Source organism: Athene noctua, chromosome 10 (genome assembly GCF_965140245.1).
Source record: "Athene noctua chromosome 10, bAthNoc1.hap1.1, whole genome shotgun sequence".
NCBI classification, from domain to species: domain Eukaryota; kingdom Metazoa; phylum Chordata; class Aves; order Strigiformes; family Strigidae; genus Athene; species Athene noctua.
This window is the reverse complement of record NC_134046.1, coordinates 3,577,397-3,600,220: the sequence shown is the minus strand read 5'-3', so window position 1 is coordinate 3,600,220 and position 22,824 is coordinate 3,577,397. Positions and strand designations below refer to the sequence as shown.

Here is a 22,824-nt window from a genome sequence, read left to right as displayed (position 1 = left end):
GTCACCCAGCAGGTGACAGTTCTGGGGGCTGGTTTCTGCCCTGGTCGGGGCCTGCTTTGAGGACAGAGTAGGACATCCTCGTGCCACAGAGGGTAGAACAGACCTGATGGAAGTGAAGGTGATGGAAATCACCTTTTTGCCTTGAAGGCTTCAGGACACCACAGGGCCAGACCTGGAACCTGGCTGGCACCTGGGGGAGGGTCTGCCTGCAGCACTGGTGCCCTGGGGCTGGGGCCCACAAGCTGCTGCATGGGGGCACCCGGTGTAGCAGGGTGCTGGGGGCCCCAACACCACGCTGGGAGGGGTGTCACCGGGTCCCAGGGGACAGCAGGCAGCGGAGGCGAGCGGAGTTCAGCGAGTTTAATGAGCGCAGGACAAACCCCGACCCCCCTCCCCGTCCCTCCCACCCCCTCCCCGGTGCCCGGCCCGGCCCGCACCCCCCGGGGCAGGCGCCCCGCAACACCCTTAGTCGACTTCTTCCATGCTGCTGTAGGAGGGGGCCGGGCGCTCAGCGGGGCTGGCGAAGCGCTCGGGGAGGCCTTCTGCGGCCAGTGCCGGGGCTCCTTCGGGGGCCAGGCCGGATCCAAACGGCACCGGGGGCAGTCCCTGCAAGCAGAAGGCAGGCGTGAGAGGGAGACCAGAACCTGCCCTCCCATCTTCTCCCTCCCCGCCTGGGGCACAAGGTGCCTGGAGGGACACAGCCCCTCAGGACAGGGACCCCACACAGAATCCGTGGCCAGGACAGCCGCAGCTGGTGCCAGCCCGCAGCAGGAGGGCAGGGGGAAGGCAGCGTGCCCAGGGCCCCCAGCGGCAGCCCCTGCCAGAGGAAAGCCAGGCTGCAGCACGCTCAGCCTGGCCCCAGCCCTGCTGCCTCTCCCCAGCCCGGCACTCGTGCCCCCGGGGCCACCGCGGCCAGGGCCGGTCTGAGCAGAGCCCCGCGCCCCGGCACGGGCACTCAGCCAGGCCGGGCGGCAGCGGCGAGCTACGGGGCAGGCTGCCAGCCTGTTCTGAGGAACAGCAGCACAGGACCAGAGGGGATTTCCAGGGCCGAGAGCGCCTAGCCCGGGCCTCGCTGCCGGCCACCCACCTGCGGGGAGGCTGGGCAGGCAGGTGCAGGCAGCGGCTTGTGGGCCTCAACCCCGGGGTGCCGGTGCCAGGCGGAGCAGAGGTCACCCCACCGGCGCCGGGCACTGACTCAGCCCCACGAGGCCAGCGCCACGGGCGAGCGGGGGAAGTCGCCGAGGCCCAGGGCTGCAGACAATGAGGCGACTGTTCCGGCACAGCCACCTAATGACCACGGCACGGCCCCGCCGGGCTCCCGCCTCTCGGCAGGGAGGGCACTGCTGCACACGTGTGAGAGGGGTGCAGGATCAAAGCGGGTGGGGGGCTGGAGCCCTGGGCTCCCCCGTGTCTGGCTCAAGCCCCAGTCAGAAACACAGGCGAGCCCCTTCCCTGCCAAGCATCCTTCCCCGAGCCAGCCAAGGGCATTGCCGGCGGGACAGCAGCGGAGACGGAAAAGGAAGTCACACGGCTCTGAAGTCACCTCTCCCACCCAAACACGCCAGAGCAGTCTGAGCCACGCTCAGTCAAGGGCAACACGTCTCAATGTCAGACACCTCTGGAGCTCCAGCCCGTACCCCGGCCCCACCAGGCTCCCCAGCTCCTGCATGTGCCCCGCCTGGGCTGCCGTTCCAGGGCTGGGGAGGGGGAGCCCAGCTTGTGCCCTGTGGCTTTGACAGGCAGAGCTCTGCCCCGAGCCTGCTGCCACACAGGGTGCACCAGGCACCCAGCAGAGCCCAGGGCACGGGGACTGGGTTGAAGAGAGTCTCCTCAGGCACAGGAACGGCAGCGGCTACAGCGCAGGGTCCCATCACACAGGACAGGGACGCTGCATCTCTTTGGAAAAACCTGGCTTTATTAACACACTGAGGTCCTACCTGCACTCCCCGACCCCACGCCTCTCCCGCAGCACAGGGCAGCGAGTCCCCTCGCAAACGAGGTGCCCCCGGCAGACCTGGCCCCCCTATCCCACCCCCAGACAGCCAGGGACAGCCCACATGTCCCACGTGGCTAGGGGCTGGGGGGAGCCAGTAGCCCCCGGAGGCAGGTGCTCCCCCGGGCACCCCAGCAGCTACTTAAGGGGAGAGGAGCTGCAGCGGGGGCTGAGCCTCCAGGGAAGCACACGAGCCCGCAGTGACAAGCCCATTTGGCCCCAGCACAACTGGTGCAGGGGCAGCTGGCACGGGGAGGCTGAGTGGGGCGCTGGCAGGAGGGAGCGGGCTGGCCCAGGAGCCTGGTTGTGCCAGCCCCAGGGAGTGCAAGGCTCCTGCAGCAGCACAGCTGGGAGCCAGGACCTGTGTCAGGGCATCCTGCCCTCGCTGTAGCCTCCCAACAGGTTTCTGCTTCTTTCGTGGGAGCCAAACAGAGGTGGGTGATGCTCCTTTGGGGGGGCTCCCAGGCCCCAGCTGCGCTGCAGTGGCAACGTCCCTTCCTGAGCAGCAGGTAGCCATGAGGTCTGTCCGGCTCCCAGCAGGCAGCAAGGGTGAGGGAGGGCAGATGGGCTGCTGGTTCTGGGCCTTGGCAAGGCAGCGGGCTGGCCACACAGCCCTGCCAGCTGGCACGGGAGATGCCAGAGCAGACAGGCAGGAGCCGACAGCCCCACACTTCCCTTGGTGAGTCCTTCCCGGCAGTTTCTGTCCTGCTGCCCGACGTCTTCATCGTGTAAGTGTTCTAGGACAGCATGTGCCCCGGCAGCCCTGCTCCCGCAGCTGGCCACGTCCCCGTGCCTATCTCCAGCGGGTCTGGTAAATGAGCGGGTAGAAGACGTTCAGGAAGAGAGCCACAATTGCGGCCGTGGTGGCCAGGACAAAGTATCTGACGCAGCCTTCATCTGGGTGCTGGGAGATGCCCGGATTCCGCTTCTGGCCACGGGGCCTCCAGCAGTTTCTTGCAGGCCTTTGGGGCGCCTCGAGCTGCAGCTCTTGTTCTTCAGCCTCCAGTTCCTGCCAGATCAGAGAAGCCTGCGATGTGGAAACCTGCGTCAGCACTTGGAGAACACAACGGGCAACACCCCTCGCCATCCCCCAGGGCAAGCGGCTACCTGCAAGCCCAGCCCTGTGCCCAGCCAGCCCTCCTCCCCATGCAGCACCATCGCGGTCGCGCCCGCCCCCGCGGCTCTTCGGGGGTCTTCGGGGTCTCCGGAGCGTGGGGCGCAGCCGGGCAGCTCTGCGGGAGGGAGCGTGGGCAGCTGCCAGGCCGGGTCTTCGTGGGGAGCGGAACGGGCAGCCGGATCCCGGTGGAGCCGATGCGCTGGCATTGGTGGGTTCCGGGTGGCGAGGAGGCAGGGAACAGCCAATCACAAACCAGCTTTTAGGATCTCTCAACAGGATCTTTCAGACGGCAGCCAATCCAGAGCCAGCTGGGGCAGCAGGAGTGGGAGGCGCGGTCACAGCACAGCCAGTCACAGCTCTGCTTCGGTGGGTGGGGACGCTTCGACAGCCAATCGTAGCCCAGATTCCAGGAGGATTATCCACAGGCAGCCAATCACAGCCTGGCCCTTCACTGTGCAGGGAGCGGGGCGGGGGGGGGGGATCTCGCCGAGCAGCAGATCAGGGTGCAGGTCTCTGGAGGGCACCCAGTGCCTGGGAGGGTGCAGGGGGGGTCCGAAGCGCCGAGGGACCCGCTGAGCCCTGGCGGGATCCAACGTGCCCCATCGCTGCGGGGGATCCGGCACCATGAGGGGACCCACCGAACCCCAGCGCCGCGGGGCAGACAGTGAGCCTCGGTGCCACCCCGGGCCTCCCAGGGCTCCCGCTGCCAGCGTGGGAGAAGCAGCACAGCCTTCCTGTTGCCCAGGACCCCCCCATCAGCGAGGGGAGCTGCTCCAGGACACGCACAGAGCACACCCCCACAAGGGCAGAAACAGCCCAGGCAGGAGGACACCAACGTGGCGGACACTCCCTGGCCGCAGGGACAGGCAGCTCCTGTCCCCAGCTGAGAGGGCAGAACCAGGGTGCCGGGCCGAGGGCTGCGGAAGCCAGACGGGTCAGGAAGCCCCACAGGGCACACACGTGTGCAACTGCGCCTAGAGATGAGCCCGTGGGGCTACGGGGGTGCTGAGCGCGGAGGGAAAGGCTGCAGCACAGCGATGCAGGGTGGGGGCTGCCCAGGTGGGCGCTGCATCGCGCCCCAGCCTGGGCCTTTGTGTCCGATGTTCACGCAAAAATCAGCCTGACCGCTCCCTGCCAGCACATGCCAAAAGCAGCCTGCGGGCCAGCCCACCCCTCCCCTCCCCTCCTGGGCAGCCCAGCAGTAGAGCTCGCTCTGGCAGCTTTCTCTTCAGCACCCTGCAGAGGCTGCCAGGCCTCTGGCTCAGCGCTGGCATTTGCCTTTTTTGCACCTAGCTTGGCCCCGAGCTGGGCCCCAGCAGAAAGCGTCCCCACACCCTGCCTCGAGAGCGGCTGTGGAGGGCAGGTTCTCACTGCTCCCTGGCACAGCCAGCTCCTGCTGCGCCGCTCGCAGCCTTCCTCCCGCACAGACCCCAGCGAGGCTGGGCCCATTCCTGCCTCCTCCAGGGCCCTCCCACCAGCACTCCCACTCCCGATGACAGGAAACAGCTCTCCTGTCGTCCCTCAGGGCAGAGACTGTCTCAAGCTCACAGAGAGAACAGGGCAAGACAGGACCCAACACGTGGTTGGTGTCGAAGAGGGGCAGAAACCACACCACAGCTGCGCCAGGCTCCGTGGGTGCTGGCAGATACCGGGCCGGGCCCTGTGCGTGGGCACTTGGGAATGTTTTCAAGGCTCCACGTGGCTCCAACAGCGCCGAAAGGGACGCGAGCTCTCACCTGGCTGGCAGCAGCTTCGGCAGAAGGGGTGCGCTCGGCTCGGTGGTCTGGGGGGTGCCCTGGCAGGGGTCTCTCCACAGGAGAGTTCCTCCGGCGATAGAAGAGGACGTAAGCGTATCTGGTTACCACCTGGCTCTCGTCCACGGTGGTGACTGTGCTGTCATCGAAGAGCCGCCAGCCTGAGAGGAGAGAAGGGTTACAGCAAGCTGACAGGCCACGGCTGCAGGAGCGGGGAGGGCAAAGAGGGAGGGCAGGTCCTCACCCACGTCGCTGCGCTGGCTGTTCTTGTCATTGGGCAGGCGGGCGTACGCTGTGTAGTGCCCCCCAATCATGCCTCCGTAGTGGTTGATCACAGCGTACAGGTCGTACATGGGCAGCTGCTGCTCGCCCTTCCGGCCAATGCAGAACTTGCTCAGGTCCAGGCTTCTGGGGAGAGACACGGGGACAAATCAGGGCCGGTCAGTGTTAGGCAGGGACAGGTTGGGCCGTAAGGCAGCGCCAACTCAGCCAGTTCACCCCTCCCAGGCTCTCACCGGACAGGAAAGTCCACCATGTCGTTGATCTTGTCCCTCCAAATAAAGCTACGGAAGGAGAACCGCTTGAGCTGGATGATGAGGACGTTGGGCAGCCGCCACAGCATCAGCTGCTTGGAGGCCTCTCGGTGCTGCTTGCACTTGGGGCAGTACCTGGGGGAGGAGCAGGGTCATTACTGGCGTGGGGAGACCCTCAGGCCTCACGGCCCGGCCCAGCCCAGCCCCGAGGTCCCCCCGACATGGGGCTGGCAGAGGAGAGGCGGGAGGTCTCAGCCTCCCGTGCCAGGGACAAGCCAGCACAGTGCTGTGGAGCACTGGCATTGCTCCCTGCTGGCTTATGGCCTCCCTCCCCAGAGCACAGGGAAGGCCAACACTCCTGGCTGCCAGAAGAAACAGGGTGCAGGCCTGGGCAGCTCCTGGGAAACCCCCCGCTGCTGCCTGGGCCCACGGGCTGGAACCCACCCTGCTGCCTTTCTCACCACGCTTCCTCCGGAGCCAGGACTTCGGGCTTGGTGAAGAGATTGAGGCACTGCTCCAGGGTGAAGTGGCCAGCCCGGGCGGCTTCGCTGGCCGAGCCTGGGTCCTCCACGCACTCCAGCTCCTTGGACTCCACCAACACAAATTCCTTGAGGCGCTCATTGTTCTTCCACACCAGGGCAAGGGAGCAGTCGTCTGTCAACTCCAGGGGAGTGTCACCTGCAAAGGGGCACACACCTCACATACCTGCCCCACACCAGGCCAGGCCACCTCGCCAGGGCTAGGAGCAGTCTTGCCCATCCTGTCTCGATACAGCGATCGCACAGTGCTGCCAGGAAAGGAGAAATGCCCCATGGTCGCATTCACCACCCCACAGCAGTGGGACACAAGGCTGACAGCCCCTCTCGGCAGCGCCTACGTAACCACTGATGGATGGGGGCATCCCACCCCAACAAGCAATCACAGACCCTCTGCGGATATAGGAGGTTGAAGGGAATTGGGTCTATTTGCTGAGGAGAGCATGAGTGTTGTGCCTCTGTGCAGCAGAGCCCTGCCCTCCCCTGTGCCAGACACAGCTTTTACTGCCCAGCCTCAGGCTGCTGTCACATCTGGGGTTCACCTTGTGCCAGGCAGCCTCTGGCTCCTTGGCCAGGCAGATCCACCACCCTGCCAGAAGCCACAAGGGATGAAGGTGGAACTTTCTGGGGCTTTGGGCTCACCTTTATCTTCCAGCTTGTGCTCTCGGTTGGCAGCGTCGATCTTGTTGATGTAGAACTGCGTGGCGCGGGCGCTCAGCGAGTCTGGAGTGTGTTGGTACCCAGGGATGGCAGCTGTGGACAGGCAGGGACAGATCTGTGGTGGCACTGCCTGTCTGCCCTGCGTAGGGGCCAAGAATTTGCAGTGCCCCCACCCCCACCTCACATGCTACGGCCTTGCAGGGACACAACCACGTGCCCCGTGTCCTTGACTATTTTTAGCAGGCGCCTGCCCCTGGCAAACTGTGCTCCTCTGCCTGCCTTGCCCCTTCACTGCACATTGCTGCCATCCTGAGACGAGTGTCTGGAAACGTGACAGGCAGGCAGCCGAGCGCGAGAGGCTGCTCCCGTGCAGCTGAGTCAGAGCGAGGGAAACGCTGCGGCTCACAGCCCCGAGGGGTTCAGCCCGCACCGGGTTCTGCCCTCCCACAGGACTCGGGAGGTTTCTGCCAGCCCCTTGCCTTCCCACAACAGCAAAACACTCCAGCTTCTTTCTTCATCAGGTCTCCGCTCTGCCCTGTGGGCCCTGCCAGGGCAAGGCAGAGCGTGGGCAGGCAGGCATTTCAGGTGGGGCAGCACTGCCAAAACACACCTCCCAGGGCCTCGTGTTCCCCAAGGGTCTCCAGGCCAAGTTCACAAGGGGAGAACAGATGTTGTGGTGGGAGGACACCCCAAGGAGGAGGAGTTGCTTCTGTTTTGTCTCAGGGCTGCCTGAGCTCGTGGTACACACGCAGTTACCCCGCAGCACCTCTTACCTTCTGGCTTGAGGGCTCTCTCATAGGACGGCTCCTTCTCACAACAGCTGTCGCCCTGCGACTCCATGTGCTCAGAGAAGCCCGAATCCAAGCTCAGCAGGGAACTCCTGGCTGCCAAGACCTTGCTCCGGACAGTGCTGGTGTCCGCCAGCTCCGGGTGCAGCTCGGGCACAGCTGGCAAGAGTGGGGGCTCCTGCAGGAGGCTGGAAGCTCTGTCCCCGTCCCCCAGCTCGGAGGCAGACGTGGCTGCTGCACAGCTGCTCTTGGCCGGGGGTTCCAGCTTGTCTGGGAGCAGAGGCTGCAGCCCCTGCTCTGGTGACATACGGCCCAGCTGGAACGGAGGCTGGAACACGCTGACTGAGTACCTGGGCAAGGAGGTGGCAGTCAGGGCTGGCCAAGCAAAGGGCTGAGCTCAGCTGTGGGGCAGAAGCACCCTCCTTCCCCAGACCCTCACCTTGCATAGCCCTCCAGCAGCTGGGCCAGGCGGGCGTAGGTGAGGCGGGACTCCGGCACGCTGATGAGGAAGGGGAAACCGATGTTCTCGGGGCGGCACAAAGCCTTGTGGTCTGGCCAGTGTGTTTTCTGACATGCCCTGTAACACATACAGCCCTGCTGAACCCAGCATCCGTGACTGCCCCAGGCAGGAGCACGGCAGGGCCAGGGGGGTGTGCTGGGGGTGAGGGGAGCGCCGTGAGCCAGACTGGCTTCTTCCCAAAGGCCAGGCCTATCCCACCTCCTCCCAGTGAGCTGAGCTCTCCCACCCAGCCTTTCAAGGCAGGAGATCATCCCTCCCTGCCAGGCACCAAGCCAACTCACACGTTGCAGTAACCGACTCGATAGCACCTCGTGCAGCGCCTGAGCTTCTCGTCCTCCGGCAGCTGCTTCTTCTGGCAGGCTGCACACTTGGCGACGGGGCCACTGGGCACCTGCGGACGCTGGAGGAGAAAGGACCCATTGGGCAGGGAAAGGCACCTGGGCAGCTTCAGTAGGTATCCGTACTTGCTGCAGCTCGTTACCCTTGCGTGCAGCTCCCCTCTCCTGCTCAGCTTCCTTGTGTGTCCCAAAATCCCCTCTTACCTGCTGGACCTGCAGCTCCACCACCCGCTCCTTAGCCAGCTCTGGAGACAGCACCTCAAAGCAGAGCAGCAGGTCCGTGGGGGAGACAGTGTCCAGCGAGTTGGATGGCAGGAACATGCGGTGGAAGCGATTCTTGATCACCTGCCAGAAAAGCAGGGGAGTGGCACTGTGTGAGGGCTGACCCATGTTTCCTCTCCTGAGAATGTCTTATGAGGAGCGGCTGAGGGAACTGGGAGGTTTAGTCTGGAGATGAGGAGGCTGAGGGGAGACCTCCTGGCCCTCTGCAACTCCCTGCCAGGACGGGGCAGAGAGGGGGGATGAGTCTCTGGAGCCAAGGAGCCAGCGCCAGGCCCCGAGGGAATGGCCTCAAGCTGCCCAGGGCAGGGTCAGGCTGGCTCTGAGGAAGGATTTCTGTGCAGAAGGGGCTGTTGGGCGTTGGAATGGGCTGCCCAGGGCAGGGGGAGAGTCCCCGGGATCCCTGGAGGGGTTGAAGAGTCGGGCTGAGCCAGCGCTGAGGGATCTGGGGGAGTTGGGAAGGGTCAGGGGGAGGGTCATGGTTGGGCTGGAGGAGCTTCAAGGCCTTTTTCAGCCGAGATGATTCTGTGAAAGCCATGGACAGAGCCCCACGGGGATGCTGTGTTCAGATCACCCCCACCCTACCAGGGGAGGATGGACATCCCTCCCCCTACTGCGGTGGCCCAGCCCTCCTGAGCAGGGATCTGCCTGGCAGCACCCTGTGCCCAACACTGCCAGGCATGGACAAAACCCATCCCATGGATGCGTTGGACATGGGCAAGCAACTGTCAGTGCCCATATTCCCTGCAGAGCTCAGGGAGCCAGGACACCCACAAGAGCAGCCCACGGGTTGCTCCCCAGCTTGAGCACTCTCACCTCTGCCAGGCGCAGGTTTTCTGGTTTCACGCGCACGCTGTGGGCCACCGAGTCGAGTACCTCCATGGCACTGGAGTTCTCCTTGCTTATACTCACGAGGAACTGCCACCAAGAAAGCACCACAACAGTCACACCACACCAAGGCATGTTGGTTACTTAACACGAGGCTCAGCCTGCTGTACACAACCTGAGACACCTCCAGGAGCCCTCTTGGGCTCCCTCCCCAGAGTAGATGGTGTCCTTTACCTTGATGGGTTTCTTGTGAGGCTCCTTTGCAAAGTAGTAGACTGTCAGCACCTTCTGCTTTTGAGGGAGGGGCACGGGGAGGTACAGGAAGGGGTCAAAGGTGATGGACACCTGCAGAAGCAAGAGCACACTCAGTTGTGGGAAGCAGTTGTGGCTGAGATCAGCAGGGAGGCAGCCCCTCAGACCTGAGAGCCAGCCCTGCCCTGTGCTCTCCAAGGGTCAAGAGCCTGCTGCTGCGCAGCCAGGACCAGGACAGAGCCTCCAGGGCTGCCCTACCTTGGAACACACTGGGCACACCAGTTTGGATTTGTACTGGCCCTGGAAGAGGTCCACAATGAAAGAATCATTTCTCATCTTATGTCGCTGCCAGGCCTCCTCAGCTACCACCTGTGGGGAGAAAGGGCTCAGAACTACACTAAACCACCCAGACTAGAGCTGCTCTCAATAGATTTGCAGAGGGACATCCTCACCTCGTCCGGCCTCCCATCTGAGTCAACGGTCTCTGTGTAGGGCTTGTTCTGGATGCGGTTGAGGTCCTCGTGCAGGCCATCGAGCAGGAAGGCCATGAACTCCTGAGCATCGTGCTGGGCGTAGCCAGTGAACTGGCTGGCCTTGCTGGCCACGATTGCCTGGGAGGAGGCACAGTGGTCACAGCTGGCCAGCAGCCCCCCCGGCAGCACTGCCTACACCCCACACAGCTCTCCGTGGCACTAACAGGGCAGCCAAGTACCCACAGAGGAGGGCTGGGGACCCACAGCTACCTCCTGCATAGCACCTGTGGCCCTACCTTCAGTTTAGAGGGCTGGAAGGCATGGTGTGTGCCCTTCCACAGCGCTCGAAGCAGCATGGCAAAGCCGATGGCCAGGCGTCCCCCCGTCCCCAGCGGGTTGTTGTAGTTGATTTCTGACTCAAAGGACCGATCTGTAAGAGACACAGGAGAGCGAGGGTGGCTGCTGGCTACACTGTCTGAGTGGCAGGGCTCTGCTGGGCTCCCGGCGTGGGCTCACCATGGAAGTAATCCCGCAGCTCCCGCGTGTTGGACAGGGACTGGATGACGCTGTTCATGAAGCAGGTGTTGCCCAGGTTTACCAGCCCTGTGAAACCAGGCAGGCAGACCTTCTTCTTCTCATCCTCATCCTCGTCGTCCTCCACGCTCTCGGTGCTCACTGGGCTGTGGGTCATCGGTGGCACCATGCACGTCGGTTTGGGCTGCCAAAGCAGGGGTGGGTGTGAGGGTGTTGCGCTCGGGGGGGTCTCTCTGGGAACACCAGGGGAACCCAAAAAGCCCAAGGCACCCCTCAGACAGAGCTAGAGCCATCACACCATCTCCCACAAGCCCCTGATCCTGCCAGCTAGGACTGAGGAGCACCACCGCCTCCTCAACAACAGTTTGCCATCCCCAGAGTGACACCGAGGAGGTGGGGTCCCAGAAGTAGGACCTTTCCTCCCACCCAGGTCAAATCCAGCGTGGGGCCCCACTCACCGATGGGATGTGTGGCTCTTGTTTCACCGCCACATGCTCTGGGGCTGTACGGGCTGCCACACCATCCAGACCCCCATCTTCTACGCGTGGCTTCTCTTTGTCGCTGGCTCGGGCCTCTTCCTTGCTGGACAGGGGGTGCTGGTTACTGCCAGGGGGGTTCTTGTCCAGAGGGGTAGGGCCTGTAGGCATGGCAACCTTTGCACCACCCACTGCACCTTAAAAAGGGGGAAGGGTGGGCCTGTGGTTAGCAGCACCGTGCGCTGCCCACGGTGGGGCTGAGCCGCTCGGTCCATGCTCACACGCAGGCTCTCTCCTACTCTCTTCCCCGTGAGCAAGGGGAGCAGCAGTGCCCTTCCCCTAGCACTTGGCTTGTCCTGTCCCACACCTCTCCAACCTGTACCCGCTCAGTCCCTCTCCTTCCCCACAACCCCACACCAGAGGATCTGGCACCAACCGGCAGCTGCCAGCGGTGAGGGGGGCCCTGCCCTGCTGGGGGGCGGCAGGCAGGCAAGACAAGAAGGCAGGGTGCAGACCTCGTGTGGCTGGAGCCTCCAGCCCCCCCCAACGCTGGCTCTGGCGTTTTTTCAGGCAGACGTTGATGCGAGACACCGTGAAGTTGTATGTGCACTGGTCCGGCTCAATAAGGTTCCTGCAAGACATGTGGCAAGTCAGGGGTGCCCCAGATCCCCCCCAGCAGCCTCAGAGATGCTGAAGCCTCTTGTAGAGGCAGGGCCATGGCCTCTGGGTAGACATGGCAAGGGTGAAAACCCTCGAGCCTGGCCACACTGAGCACACAGAAGGCCCCTTTCCTGGCAGATCCATTCTGCTTGGCTCCACATGCCCCTTCCTGCTGGATATCCCGCCCAAAGCACACACAGGCTGCTCTGCCTCTGCCCCCAAGAGCTCTAGAACAGCCTGGGGGCAACTGCGGGCAAGGAGGCACTGGGATTTTCTCCCCTGCAAGCCACCACCCAGAGCTGCAGTAGTCCAGGCTTGGGGCATTAGTCCAGCACAGTGTAAGGGAGATGCCCAGGTGCAGAAATGAGCATTCCCTGCACAGACCCACCAGCAGGGACCGGCTCCTGCTCCAGCTCTGCACTCTCAGCTCCCTCACCCTGGCGCAGACTAGAAGAACAGGAGCCATACCTGAGCTTCACCTGCCACCGGAACACTGTGTGGGGGCCACAGCCAGGATGGAGGCGAAGGAAGTTTGTGTCACTGCAAAGAAATTCGGAGTGAGTGAGAAGCAGCGAATAAACAAGCAGCCCATTCACAACCAGGAGCTCCACAGCAGCCTGGCACCACCCCGAGGCATGCCCGTACCTCGTCTGGAACACCAGCGTGAAGTCTTGCTCCCGAAACAACACCTTGGATGTCTCCTTGTGGATCTCCTTCACGTAGACATGCACTACCACCAGGTCGTTGCCTTTCTCGTACGAGTCATTCTTGACAAAGGTCAGGCTCACAAAAGGCTCTGGCTCTGAGTGAGAAAAGCCATGGAGAGAGACATTTACCTACTTTGCATGCTGAGGCAATGCTGCAGGTTGACCCAAGAGAGGTCCTGAGCAGATGGACCTTCCCAAACAGGCTGATCCCCAGGCTCCAGTCACCCACCATCAGCCGCTGCTTCCAGAGCCACGTCATCCTTGGACCAGTCCCTCTTCTCACTGTCTCTGCCCGGGGGAGGGGTGGCTGCTGGGACAGTCTTAGAGCTCTCTCCCAGGACAGGCGTGCAGTCCCGGCCCCGCAAGGCCTCCGCAGGGCTGCCTGGCTGCAGGACTCTCTTCTCCACACAAGTGGCAACACGGTGCGGGAACACCTCTGTGGTAGCTGCAAGAGGCGGCATCTCCACGGGAACAGCCTCCTTGGCCAAAACCACAGCCTTTCAAGGGAGAGAGAGACCGTGAAAAACAGGCACTGCTACTCCCAAGCTGCCCTGGCCCACCTGTTGTGACTCCTGCCAGCCAGGCAGGCACAGCTCCACACAGCCCACTTCCCCCACACATCCCACGCTTGGCTCAGCCCCGTTAGTACCACAGCCCAGCGACCGTGGGGTCACAGAATCATCCGGGTTGGAAAAGCCCTTGCAGCTCCTCCAGCCCAACCATGACCCTCCCCCTGACCCTTCCCAACTCCCCCACATCCCTTGTGCTGGGTCAACCCGACTCTTCAACCCCCCCAGGGATCCCGGGGACTCCCCCCTGTCCTGGGCAGCCCATTCCAACGCCCAACAGCCCCTTCTGCACAGAAATCCTTCCTCAGAGCCAGCCTGACCCTGCCCTGGGCAGCTTGAGGCCATTCCCTCGGGGCCTGGCGCTGGCTCCTTGGCTCCAGAGACTCATCCCCCCTCTCTGCCCCCTCCTGGCAGGGAGTTGCAGAGGGCAGGAGGTCTCCCCTCAGCCTCCTCTTCTCCAGACTGAACCCCCCCCCAGTTCCCCCAGCCGCTCCCCAACAGACCTGTGCTCCAGACCCTGCCCCAGCTCCGTTGCCCTTCTCTGGCCACGCTCGAGTCATTCAATGGCCTTTTTGTGGTGAGAGGCCCAAAACAATCCACTCATCAAGGTGAAGTCCTCACATCACCCTCTCCTCCACCACAGCCAGGCCCACACCAGCCCCTCAGCAACACCCACGGAACCCCAGAGCCCATCTCATCGGCAGGAATGGGTCCCTGTGTGAGCAGCATCCCCACATGGGGGCTGAGGGAGCAGGGGTGCCCCCCCCCCATTTGCCTTGGTCCTCACGTACCTTCTCCAGTGGTGGTGCAAGGTCTGCGAGGGCCGTGGGCGCATCGACCTGGCTGGCTCTGCCATTGCGGCGGCCGCCTGCCCTCCCGCTGTGCCCTTTGCTGGGCTCCACGCTCCCAGTGACTCTGGCGTTCGGCTCCTCTTCGGTGGGAGCCACTTTGAGGTATACTGCCCTCTTGGCGCTGGGGCCGCTCTGCGTCCCTGGGCTGGCTGGGCTTTTCCCTCCCAGGGCCTCGCTTCTTCCAGGAGCACGTTTGGGGTTGGAGGGTTCTCGCCGGGACCTCGGCAGCTCTGCACCTTCAGCCCTTGGCTCTTCAGGGACCACCTCTGCAGAAGCAGCCTTCTCCTTCCCGTTCTCCCAGCACGTGGCCCCTTTGGCCAGTTCTTTGGATCCGTCTTTCCTTCTTTTCTGTGAAAAGCAATGCAGCACAGTGGGAATGTATCCATGTAAAAACACTGTTCATACTCTCTGCCAGCCTCTCACCCTCACTCCCCCTTCCCAGAGCATGCTGGGGCTCTGCTCCAGAACCCAGAGGGTTTGTGGCAGGTAGGAACAGGGGTACAATGACACCCCCTTCCCTAGGACAGAGGCACCTGGCTCACTCCCCTCATAGAGCACATGGATGCAGGATGTGCCCCCACATTGGTCCCTGGGCAGCTGAAGTGCAGGGAGAAAAACCCCCCCACCCCAGCTCCCCCGGGCTCCATAAGCTCCCTCAAAAAGCAGATTCTCCCCTCCTCACCAGAAGCGAAGACCAGTTATGGAGTGGGATCTTCTTCTGAAGCACCAGCTGTAGAAAGTTGCCCTTCTTGCACTGGACCTTGCTGCAGGAGCTCTCAATCTCCTCGAAGAACTGGCAACTCCACTGGCGCCCGTCTGCAAGCGGAGGGGGACCGCACCTCAGGCAGTGCTCCAGGCAGCTGTCACCTAACTCACAGCCCCCTTTCACCTGCCCCGAGGATCAAGGGAGCACTCATCCAGAGCCAAGAAGGCTGCAGGCAGGCTGCCACCATACCCCAGGAGTCTTCAGCCAGCTTCCTTGGATTTGCTTTGTACATCTGGCTGGCCCCCTTCCCAAAGGGAAGGCCCTGGGCCTCCCTGCCCTCAGGGGCACAGTCACTTTTCCAAGGGATACCCAGGGCCGACTCAGTCATCCCAGCGAGGAGGGGACAGAGAAGCACCAGCGGGCACTTGTTCACTTGGCGCAGAGGTCAGCTCCTGTCCTGCCCAGCTCCATACCCTTCTTCTTTTACACTGCTCTCGTTTCGGCCCTGCTGAACCTGTGCCAGCTGACAGCAGGGCATTGCCTCTGAAGGAAAAGTTTTAAGCCTGCCTGGATCAGCCCCACGTCTAGCCCAGAGCTGTGCCAAGTCCCGCTGGAGAAACGCCTGCAGCAGCAGCTCTGTTCTCCATACCTGGTAGTTTGACCACACAGTCTGTGTCAGTGAAAGCAGCATCCACATCCTCCACCTTCAGAGCTCCACTGCCCAAGTTCAGCTTGACGATGATCTCATCAGCGTTCTGCTTCCAATCCAGCAGCAGCTCTAGGAAGAGGGAGGGAAGTGTCACCCACTCAGTGGGGCATGAGCCTGCGGTGCCACTCGGCTTGGGAGCCTGAACACACGCTCACTTCATGGAGGTCAACACAGAGGACACAGATCATGCCAATTAAACAGGACACTCGCAACCTGCTCTCATCAGACAGGCCACAAACAAGAGCACATATTGCAGCAGGGCAGGTGAAATCCTGGTGGGAACTGGAGAGATCAGAAAGGCAGCGCTGCTCCCAGCCCCGTCACGTGCAGCAGCGGTGGCTGGGAAGAAGGGGTGGCTCCTGCCAACTACAAAGCAATAGCTGCTTTCCCAGGGAATGAGGAAGCCACAGAATTACTCTTGGGGATTCAAGAGGACTCTGACCACAATCAGAAATTGCCACTTCCCCTTTGTAGATGCAAATCAAGCAGCAACACACTGTATTCCTGCCAGGTGAGCTCTTGTTAACACAGCTGAAACACGGGCAGGCTCACCAGCCAGGCAAGAACGCTGCACCCAGGCAGAAAACGGCACAGCAGTGTCACTCCTTCACAGGCACACCCTCCCCCAGGTGCCAGCCAGGTTCCAGGTCTGGCCCTGTGGTGTCCTGAAGCCTTCAAGGCAAAAAGGTGATTTCCATCACCTTCGCTTCCATCAGGTCTGTTCTACCCTCTGTGGCACGAGGATGTCCTACTCTGTCCTCAAAGCAGGCCCCGACCAGGGCAGAAACCAGCCCCCAGAGCTGTCACCTGCTGGGTGACACAACTTGGGATCTTCCCAGCCCAGCGCGGCTCCTGCTCAGAAACCAGCAGGACAGAGGCTGGCGTCCCGGCGTCCCAGGGCTGGGCTCGGTGACACCGTCACACCCGAGCGGGAAGCAGCCTGCCCCGTGCCCAGGGCCTCTTCCTCGCAGACCACGTGCGCCTCTCTCCGCCCCGGGAAGGCCGCAGCCCGTTAAGATCAACGCTGAGGCGAGGGAGCGAGGGGTTAGTTCTGCTCAGTGACGAGGAGAAGCCGAGGCGAGAGCTTCGGCTCCCTCGGCAAGGGCACGCCACGGCCATGCGCTGACAGCCGGCGCACGCCTCGACTTACCCTCCTCCGAGTCCTTCTCCGGGGCAGCCTCAGCCTGCTCCAGCTCAGGGCAAGACACTGGTGGGCAGAGAAGCAGAGCGCGGGCAGGTCTGTCATTCTGTCCCCTCAGAGCGTGGGCTGGCACACGCTGACACCCAACATCTCACACATCACTTCCTTCTCCCCTCAACCTCTGCCCAGGCCTTTCATCCTCCACATGCTGCTCATTTACCCCCTTTTCTGTTTTCTCACACCTCTCCCTTCCCTGGAGCCCTGCCTGCAGCATCACAGCAAGCCAGACCCCAGGACAGCTACTCTGGGCCACATCACCATATCCCAGTCTACCCAGCAGTGGGAGCAACACATTACCACACTGCTCTGAGGCATGTCTCAGTATGAAGCTTGTGGTAACCAGGCTGTGTGCCCCTGCTCAGCACACTGGGCTGTTCAGAGGAGCCCTGCCTTGATCCGACGGGGAGAACCTGGTGTGTGGTTGTGCTCAAATCAATTCTGCTGTTAACAACAGTGCCGCATGGCCCAGCTGCACTTTACCATTCCCGTTCCTGCACAAGCTGCCAACGTCCACGGCCAAAACTTCCTACTAGATCAGGGTGGGGAACCAAACTGACCTGACACCTAATCCCCACTCCCTGCAGGATTACCTCCGCCAGCCAGAGGCATCTCAGGGCCTGCACCACCCCCACAGGGCGGTGAGCTCTGCCAGACAAGGGGCTCAAAGCAACAGCACCTTGTCTTGGAGCAAACAAACAGTGGCAACGGGGGCTGTTTTCCCCACCCTGGAGCACTCAAGAGGGCTGTCACTGCCTCCCTTGACTGGCTACAAACCAGTAAGAAACCTCTGCTGACCACCATGGTCACCGGTGCGAAGGTGCCGCTGGGGCTGGTGGTGGGAGAAGCGCTGCAGAGGAACTGCCTGCAGGATCTACAGCGTGCTCCAGCCCCTCATCACCCCTGCACAGAAGGGGATGGAGGCAGCATGACCACACTGTGAAGGCAGGAGCCCCCCCTGCTTCAGAAGGTGCAGAGGGTCAGGCCTTACCAGAGACAGAGCACACCTCCCACTTGAAAGAAGGCGCAATGCTGCGCTCTCTGCACCGTGGGATTTGGAATCGGGGACTGCAGCCGGCCATTCCAGCACAGACCTCAGTAAGCTCTCATTTACCTTGGCCTATAAAACACCCTGTGATTTTGAGGTTACAACAATCATAACGGAGCAGGCACAGAAATCAAGCAGTCTTCCAGGGCCGCAGGGACTCTTGCCTACATCCTGCCCACAGGTATTCCCTGCACCTGAAGCATCGTTTTTTGTCATCGGACACACAGGAGCTACAGAGGGAATTACTCCACAGCAACCATTTCACTTGAGCCACACCTTGCCCTGACCCAGAAGCTAAAGCATCAGCCCCACCCATGGGCCCCACACTTGGCAGGTGCTGTCAGCACCCTGGCGCTGCCTCGCAGCATCTGGCCTTGGCACATCCATGGGGAAGCAGCACTGTCTCCAGCTGCAAGGGTGCCCACAGGCTTCAGTCCCACTCCCCATGGATCAAGGCAGCTCAGCCCAAGCCAAAACCAAAGTCTAGAAACAACCACCAAGGCCAGCTCCAGGCTTAAGCTAACAAGGCCACAGGCCTGACCTTTCTCACATAGCTGGGCCTAAGTAGTGCCTGAAGGAAGGAGGTTACAGGTCCAGGGAGGACACTGTGCTGAAGAAGATCCCACATCACATGGGTCACCATCAGCTGCAGGAAGAGATTAGTTAAATCTGCTTATCCTGCAGCAGATGGCTGCAAGGCTCCCACCCTGAAGTGCCCAGAAACCAGGGGCCTGCTCATTGCAGCCCTGCAGAGGGGCTCTCACCTTCCTTGCTCTCCTGGTTGGCTCGATCCTTCTGCTTCTTCTTGTTGGTGGCATCATCTAAGCCCCGAGACACTCTCCTCTGGCCAGGGGCATTGGTGCTGCTGGACATTTTCAGCCGTTTGGAGGACACAAACGGCCCGCCGGGGTCGGTAATGGAGTCTGGGTCAGGGGTGCGACGCTTTCTTCCTGGCCCAGCTATCTTGGCGACTCTCTGTGGTCAAACTCTCTGGCAAGGAACTAGTGGCCTAAAGAGAGGAGAGAGCGAGCATGGCAGCAGGTGGAGAAGGCCCAACAGCATCAGGATCCGGTCTCTGCCCCAGCGTCGGGCCCTCCCAGGGCCAGTGCCCTCACACAACCTTCACTGAAGCATTTATGGGAAGCCCCACACAGCGCTCAGTGAGGAAACCTACCTCATCACAGCTGTTACAACGCTTACTGCCAAAAGCATGGGCTTGTCAGAGCTCCCAAGATACAACTGGGGGTCTTCCGTACGTGGCCCACATTAAAAACCTGGAAAGCAATTGTCATGCTCATGGCTGCCACTACAATAACACTGGCCCAGAGCGGCTGCTAGCACTAACAAGACCTGGAGGCAGAGCAGAGGGCGAGGACACAGGGAAGCCCTGATCTGCAAAATCGAGTCTCCAGGGGCAGCCAGGGCAGCCTGCCCCATGGCTCGGGGCAGCAGCTATTTCAGTCAAACAGTGCCCCATGTAAGAGGGCGGGAACGAGAGCAAGTAACACCCTAAGAAGGAAGAGAGGGCAGAAGCAGGAGCAGGCCCGGGACAGTCTCCTGTGACAGATGAGAGCAGAGCTCTCAGGCAAGAGAGTTCCTCCCCCTCCACCCACCAGCTGGGAGCTTAACCAGCATGACTGCACCTTGCATATTCATCTCCCCGTCGGTTTACAGACAGCGTCAGCGGGGCCTGGCCTGGAAACAGGACACCTCTGCTCTTTGTGCCCCAAGGAGAGGGCAGGGCAGGCAGGATGCTCACCACTGCCCCCTTAGACATGCCCTCTCAGGCACAGCCAGCTCCTCTGTGGAGCTGCTAGTCTCAGTTTTGCTCTCCGATTTCGCCCTTGGGTGTTCATGGCTTTGACAGAGGAGAGCTGGAACAACCCACTGAAAACGGTTCCACTCGAAGCGTCTCAGTGGAGGTGGTGAAAGCTGAGAGCTGGGAAGGCTTCCTCCCTCGCTGCCCCGGCTGCACACCCTGACCCCAGCAGCACTCACAGATCTGCAGGGGTTTGCTGCGGGGGAGCGGACCCAGCCACGTGGATCCTGCCCACCCCCAAGTGCTGGCAGCCTGCAGCAGCTCCTGGTGCACTGATTCACACCCCATCCCACGGCCCTGCTCCCATCTGAGGGCACAGAGTGGAGCCTGACAGCATCTTGGCCTAGCCCAGCTCCACGGAGCCTGCTTCTCCCTCAGCAGGAGGCAAGGCATGCTCTCAGGAACACCCTGTCCTGCCCTCACCTGCGTATCGAGCACTGACCCCACAGCTCCACTCAGGCAGGGCCAGGAGACACCTCAAAGAGAAGCACTTGGTCAGAGGGAGCACACTGGCAGCTCTGTGCTACCCACCCCACGTCACTGGGACATGTTCTAGAAACACTCGGGGCAACAAGTAGCCACAAATGTGGAGTTGCAGCCACAAACTGCAATGGACCCCAGAGAGCAAAGCAGTCCTGCCCTGCCCTCAACCCTGTCCCACGACAGGCGCTGCACCCAAACCATTTCTCCTCATGCAAATCTGCCCTTGTAACCAAGAGCCACCAAAGCCAAGTGAAAAGCTCAAGCGTCCAGTCCAGCCTGGCTGCCTGGCACAGGCAACTCACAGAATCATTCAGGTTGGAAAAGACTCTTGGAATCATCGAGTCCAACCATCAGCCCTACAAGTTCTCCCCTATACCATATCCCCCAACATCTCATCTAAATGACCCTTATCTAAACTCCTCAAAACAATACCTCATCTAAACTCCTGCCACCCGTGGCAGAGGGGTCTGAAACAACCTGGAGACAGGGATGCTGGCATCAGCTCCAGAGAGCTTGAAAGAGTACAGGAGGACAGTGCCATCCCCAAGGTGACACACACACACACTGGGTCTCCCCGGGATGCAGCAGCACCTCTGACTGCAGAGGGAAGGGGAAGGACCCCTCGCAGTGGCAAACGTGGCTGTGGTTCCCAAGGCTGGGCTTCTGACACCAGCAGCACGCTGCTGCTCAGCTCCAGTCCCCACCAACACCGAAATAGGCCGGCTACACAAGCTTCCTGGCACTGAGAAAGCTAACCTGGGCTTGGCAACCATGTGCATTTCTTTTGCCTCTAGGGTGAGAATGCGATCGAGGAGTGGGAGTCAAGAAGCAGTGACTACTTCATGCAGGGCCAGGCGAGGCTCCATCGCCTCCTTCCCACACCTCTGAAGGGGTGGCACAGGGTAACTGCTGAGCAGGGTGACAGCAAGCTCCAAAAGGGGTCGTGGAGGGTTGAGAAAGGATCATTGTCCTCCCAGGAAGGGGCGAGAGCCAGGGCTGCACGTCTGCTGTCTCTCCTTCGGGAGAAGCCTGCTGTTCTCATGCCTCACTGAGGGCTCCGCTCCCTCGGGTGCTTTACCAACAGTTATTCCTGACGGCAGGCAGGAACCAAGCGGGGCTGGAGCTCTGCCTGATTCCAACTGCCAGACTGAGAGCAGCCCAAGGCTGCTGCAGGCACCACGGGGTTTTGAGGGAGTGCGGGCAAAGCACAGGTTATTCCCATTCAACTGTTCTAATCCCTGAGACTTTCTCCCTCTCTGCTATCAGAAAATGTGCAATCAGGTGTGATGTTCAGCCCCCTGGTGTGCAGGAGCACAGAGGTTTTGGCACTATGAATGTTGGGACTGTGGGAGCCACTGCAGGGGAGAGGTGGTCAAAGGCCACCCCATCCGGATACCAGGGGTACCTCTGAGAAGCTCCCGATGGGCTGGGCGCTTGTAAAAATCCTTACACAACCCTTCCCCGAGCCAGGAAAGCCTGGCCTCGCTGCTGAGAGAGGAGGCGCCGCCTTGCCCTCTGTTCTCCCAGCCTTTGTGTTGGTGCGAGCACCCACATAGCTGCAGCACATACTGGATCAAGATGCCAGCCGGAGAAAAACTGCTTTCTGCCGAGTTTGTCTTATCCTAAATCAGTTCCACAAGCCAGTTTGCTCTGGGGCTGCACAAACACTTTCAGTGGCTCAAGAAAAGGGAAAACTTGGGAACGGGAGTGAGGAGCCAGGGAGAAAGGCCACCCTTTTCCCACCACAGCACCAGAACAGGGTAGTGTAAATGCTCAGGGAACGACAGCAGAAGGTGCATAACAAGACACAACGTGCCCTCTGTGATTGGGGCTCATTTAGTTCTTGGCAGGAAAAGGTACCCTGGTTCTTGCCTGCTGCATCCCCTCCTCAGTGCCCAACAGCCTTTGCTGGAGTAGCTGCAGAGAAGTCTAGCTATCCCCCACCTCATCCTTCCACAGACTCTTGACTGCCCCGAATACAGCCAACAAACTCTTCCCTCCTTGTGCACACAAGTACTTTTGGCACCTTCTGCTTCTCATCCCCCCTGAGGGATCAGAAATCTCAAGACTTGAGCTCATCTCTTACTTCAGTCTCTCAGCATGCCTGACGCACAGGCTGAGCCAGGACGAACACAGAGCCACTCAGAGCAGGCACCCAGCCCAGCGCTACCACACGCAACATTTCCAACCCGTGTGGAAATCACCGTGTCCCCAAAGCACTGTGACAACAGCGAGCCTTTACAGGTGTGCTGCGTGGGGAGCCCGGCAGGCCCAGCTCCCCCCAGGCCCTGACAAGTCTCTGGGGAAGATGACTCTGATCAGACAGCAGCCGGTGGCGGGCCCCCAGCCTGTCCTGCGCTGCCACCCGGCCTCACACACTTGGAGAGGGGAAAGGGACGGCGGGGAACGGTGCTTCTGTCCCAGGCCCAGGCAGCGCCCCCACGCAGACAGAGCATCAGATCACGGGCAGCGGCCCAGCCCCGCGGCTCCTGCCCGAGCCTGCCGCGCTCAGCCCGTCAGGCCGTGCCCCGCGGCCGGGCTGTTTGCCCCCCGCCGCCCCCATCTCCTGCCCCACCCCAAGGCCCCTCGCCTCAGGCCCCTCTCACGCCGCCGCCATCCGCTCCCCGCTCTCGCGCCGCCTCGCTCCCCGCCGCCCCGGCCCTGCCGCGCACTCCCCCCGCTCCAGCCCCCGGGCCGCATCCCGGCCTCCCGCCGCCCCCGGGCCCTGCCCGCCGCCGCCGCGGCTCCGGCCCTCACCCCGCGCCGCCCCCGGTCGCCGCTCCCCGCCCCGCCGGGCCCCGCCGCCGCCCCGGCGCGGCCGGTCCCGGCCCGTCCCGCACTCACGGCCCCGCCCGCCGCTCCGGTCTGTTTTGTTTGGAGCCGAAGTTCCGAGCGGGCCGACTCAGGAGACAGGCCCGAGCCCGTGACGCACTTCCGGAAGCCGGCAGACAGGCCCACGTGACGCAGGAGCGCGGTGACGGGCGGGGGGAGGT

General features: G+C 61.9%; 1 protein-coding gene across 8 annotated transcripts; it reads right to left on the bottom strand.

Moving 5' to 3' along the window:
- Nucleotides 1-415: 415 nt before the first annotated feature.
- On the bottom strand, nucleotides 416-22,786 carry USP19 (ubiquitin specific peptidase 19). Of its 8 annotated transcripts, none has more exons than XM_074914534.1 (27): nucleotides 22,676-22,786; nucleotides 18,294-18,538; nucleotides 16,434-16,490; nucleotides 15,224-15,352; nucleotides 14,551-14,684; nucleotides 13,809-14,216; nucleotides 12,678-12,945; nucleotides 12,387-12,543; nucleotides 12,210-12,281; nucleotides 11,597-11,712; nucleotides 11,064-11,278; nucleotides 10,588-10,789; nucleotides 10,368-10,501; nucleotides 10,051-10,209; nucleotides 9,857-9,967; nucleotides 9,581-9,691; nucleotides 9,335-9,436; nucleotides 8,444-8,584; nucleotides 8,183-8,301; nucleotides 7,821-7,958; nucleotides 7,367-7,731; nucleotides 6,576-6,686; nucleotides 5,859-6,075; nucleotides 5,380-5,532; nucleotides 5,109-5,272; nucleotides 4,847-5,025; nucleotides 416-606 (listed from the first exon to the last, which is right to left on the bottom strand). In XM_074914534.1, the coding sequence occupies exons 2-27, from the start codon at nucleotides 18,400-18,402 to the stop codon at nucleotides 466-468; spliced, it is 4,212 nt and encodes a 1,403-aa protein (XP_074770635.1). In that variant the 5' UTR covers nucleotides 18,403-18,538; nucleotides 22,676-22,786; the 3' UTR covers nucleotides 416-465. The 8 variants fall into 8 exon arrangements, with proteins under 8 accessions (XP_074770635.1, XP_074770636.1, XP_074770629.1 ...); XM_074914535.1 differs by having other exon boundaries at nucleotides 11,064-11,272; XM_074914528.1 differs by lacking the exon at nucleotides 416-606 and adding an exon at nucleotides 616-3,020.
- Between the last annotated feature and the right edge of the window lie 38 nt (nucleotides 22,787-22,824).

Coding starts and splice junctions, on each gene's coding strand:
- USP19 (XM_074914528.1), bottom strand. CDS start 18,402: ATGTCCAGCAGCACCAATGCCCCTGGCCAGAGGAGAGTGTCTCGGGGC. Junction 12,282..12,386: donor ACGCTGGTGTTCCAGACGAG/GTACGGGCATGC, acceptor ATTTCTTTGCAG/TGACACAAACTTCCTTCGCC. Junction 9,692..9,856: donor TGTGCCCAGTGTGTTCCAAG/GTAGGGCAGCCC, acceptor TTGCTTCTGCAG/GTGTCCATCACCTTTGACCC.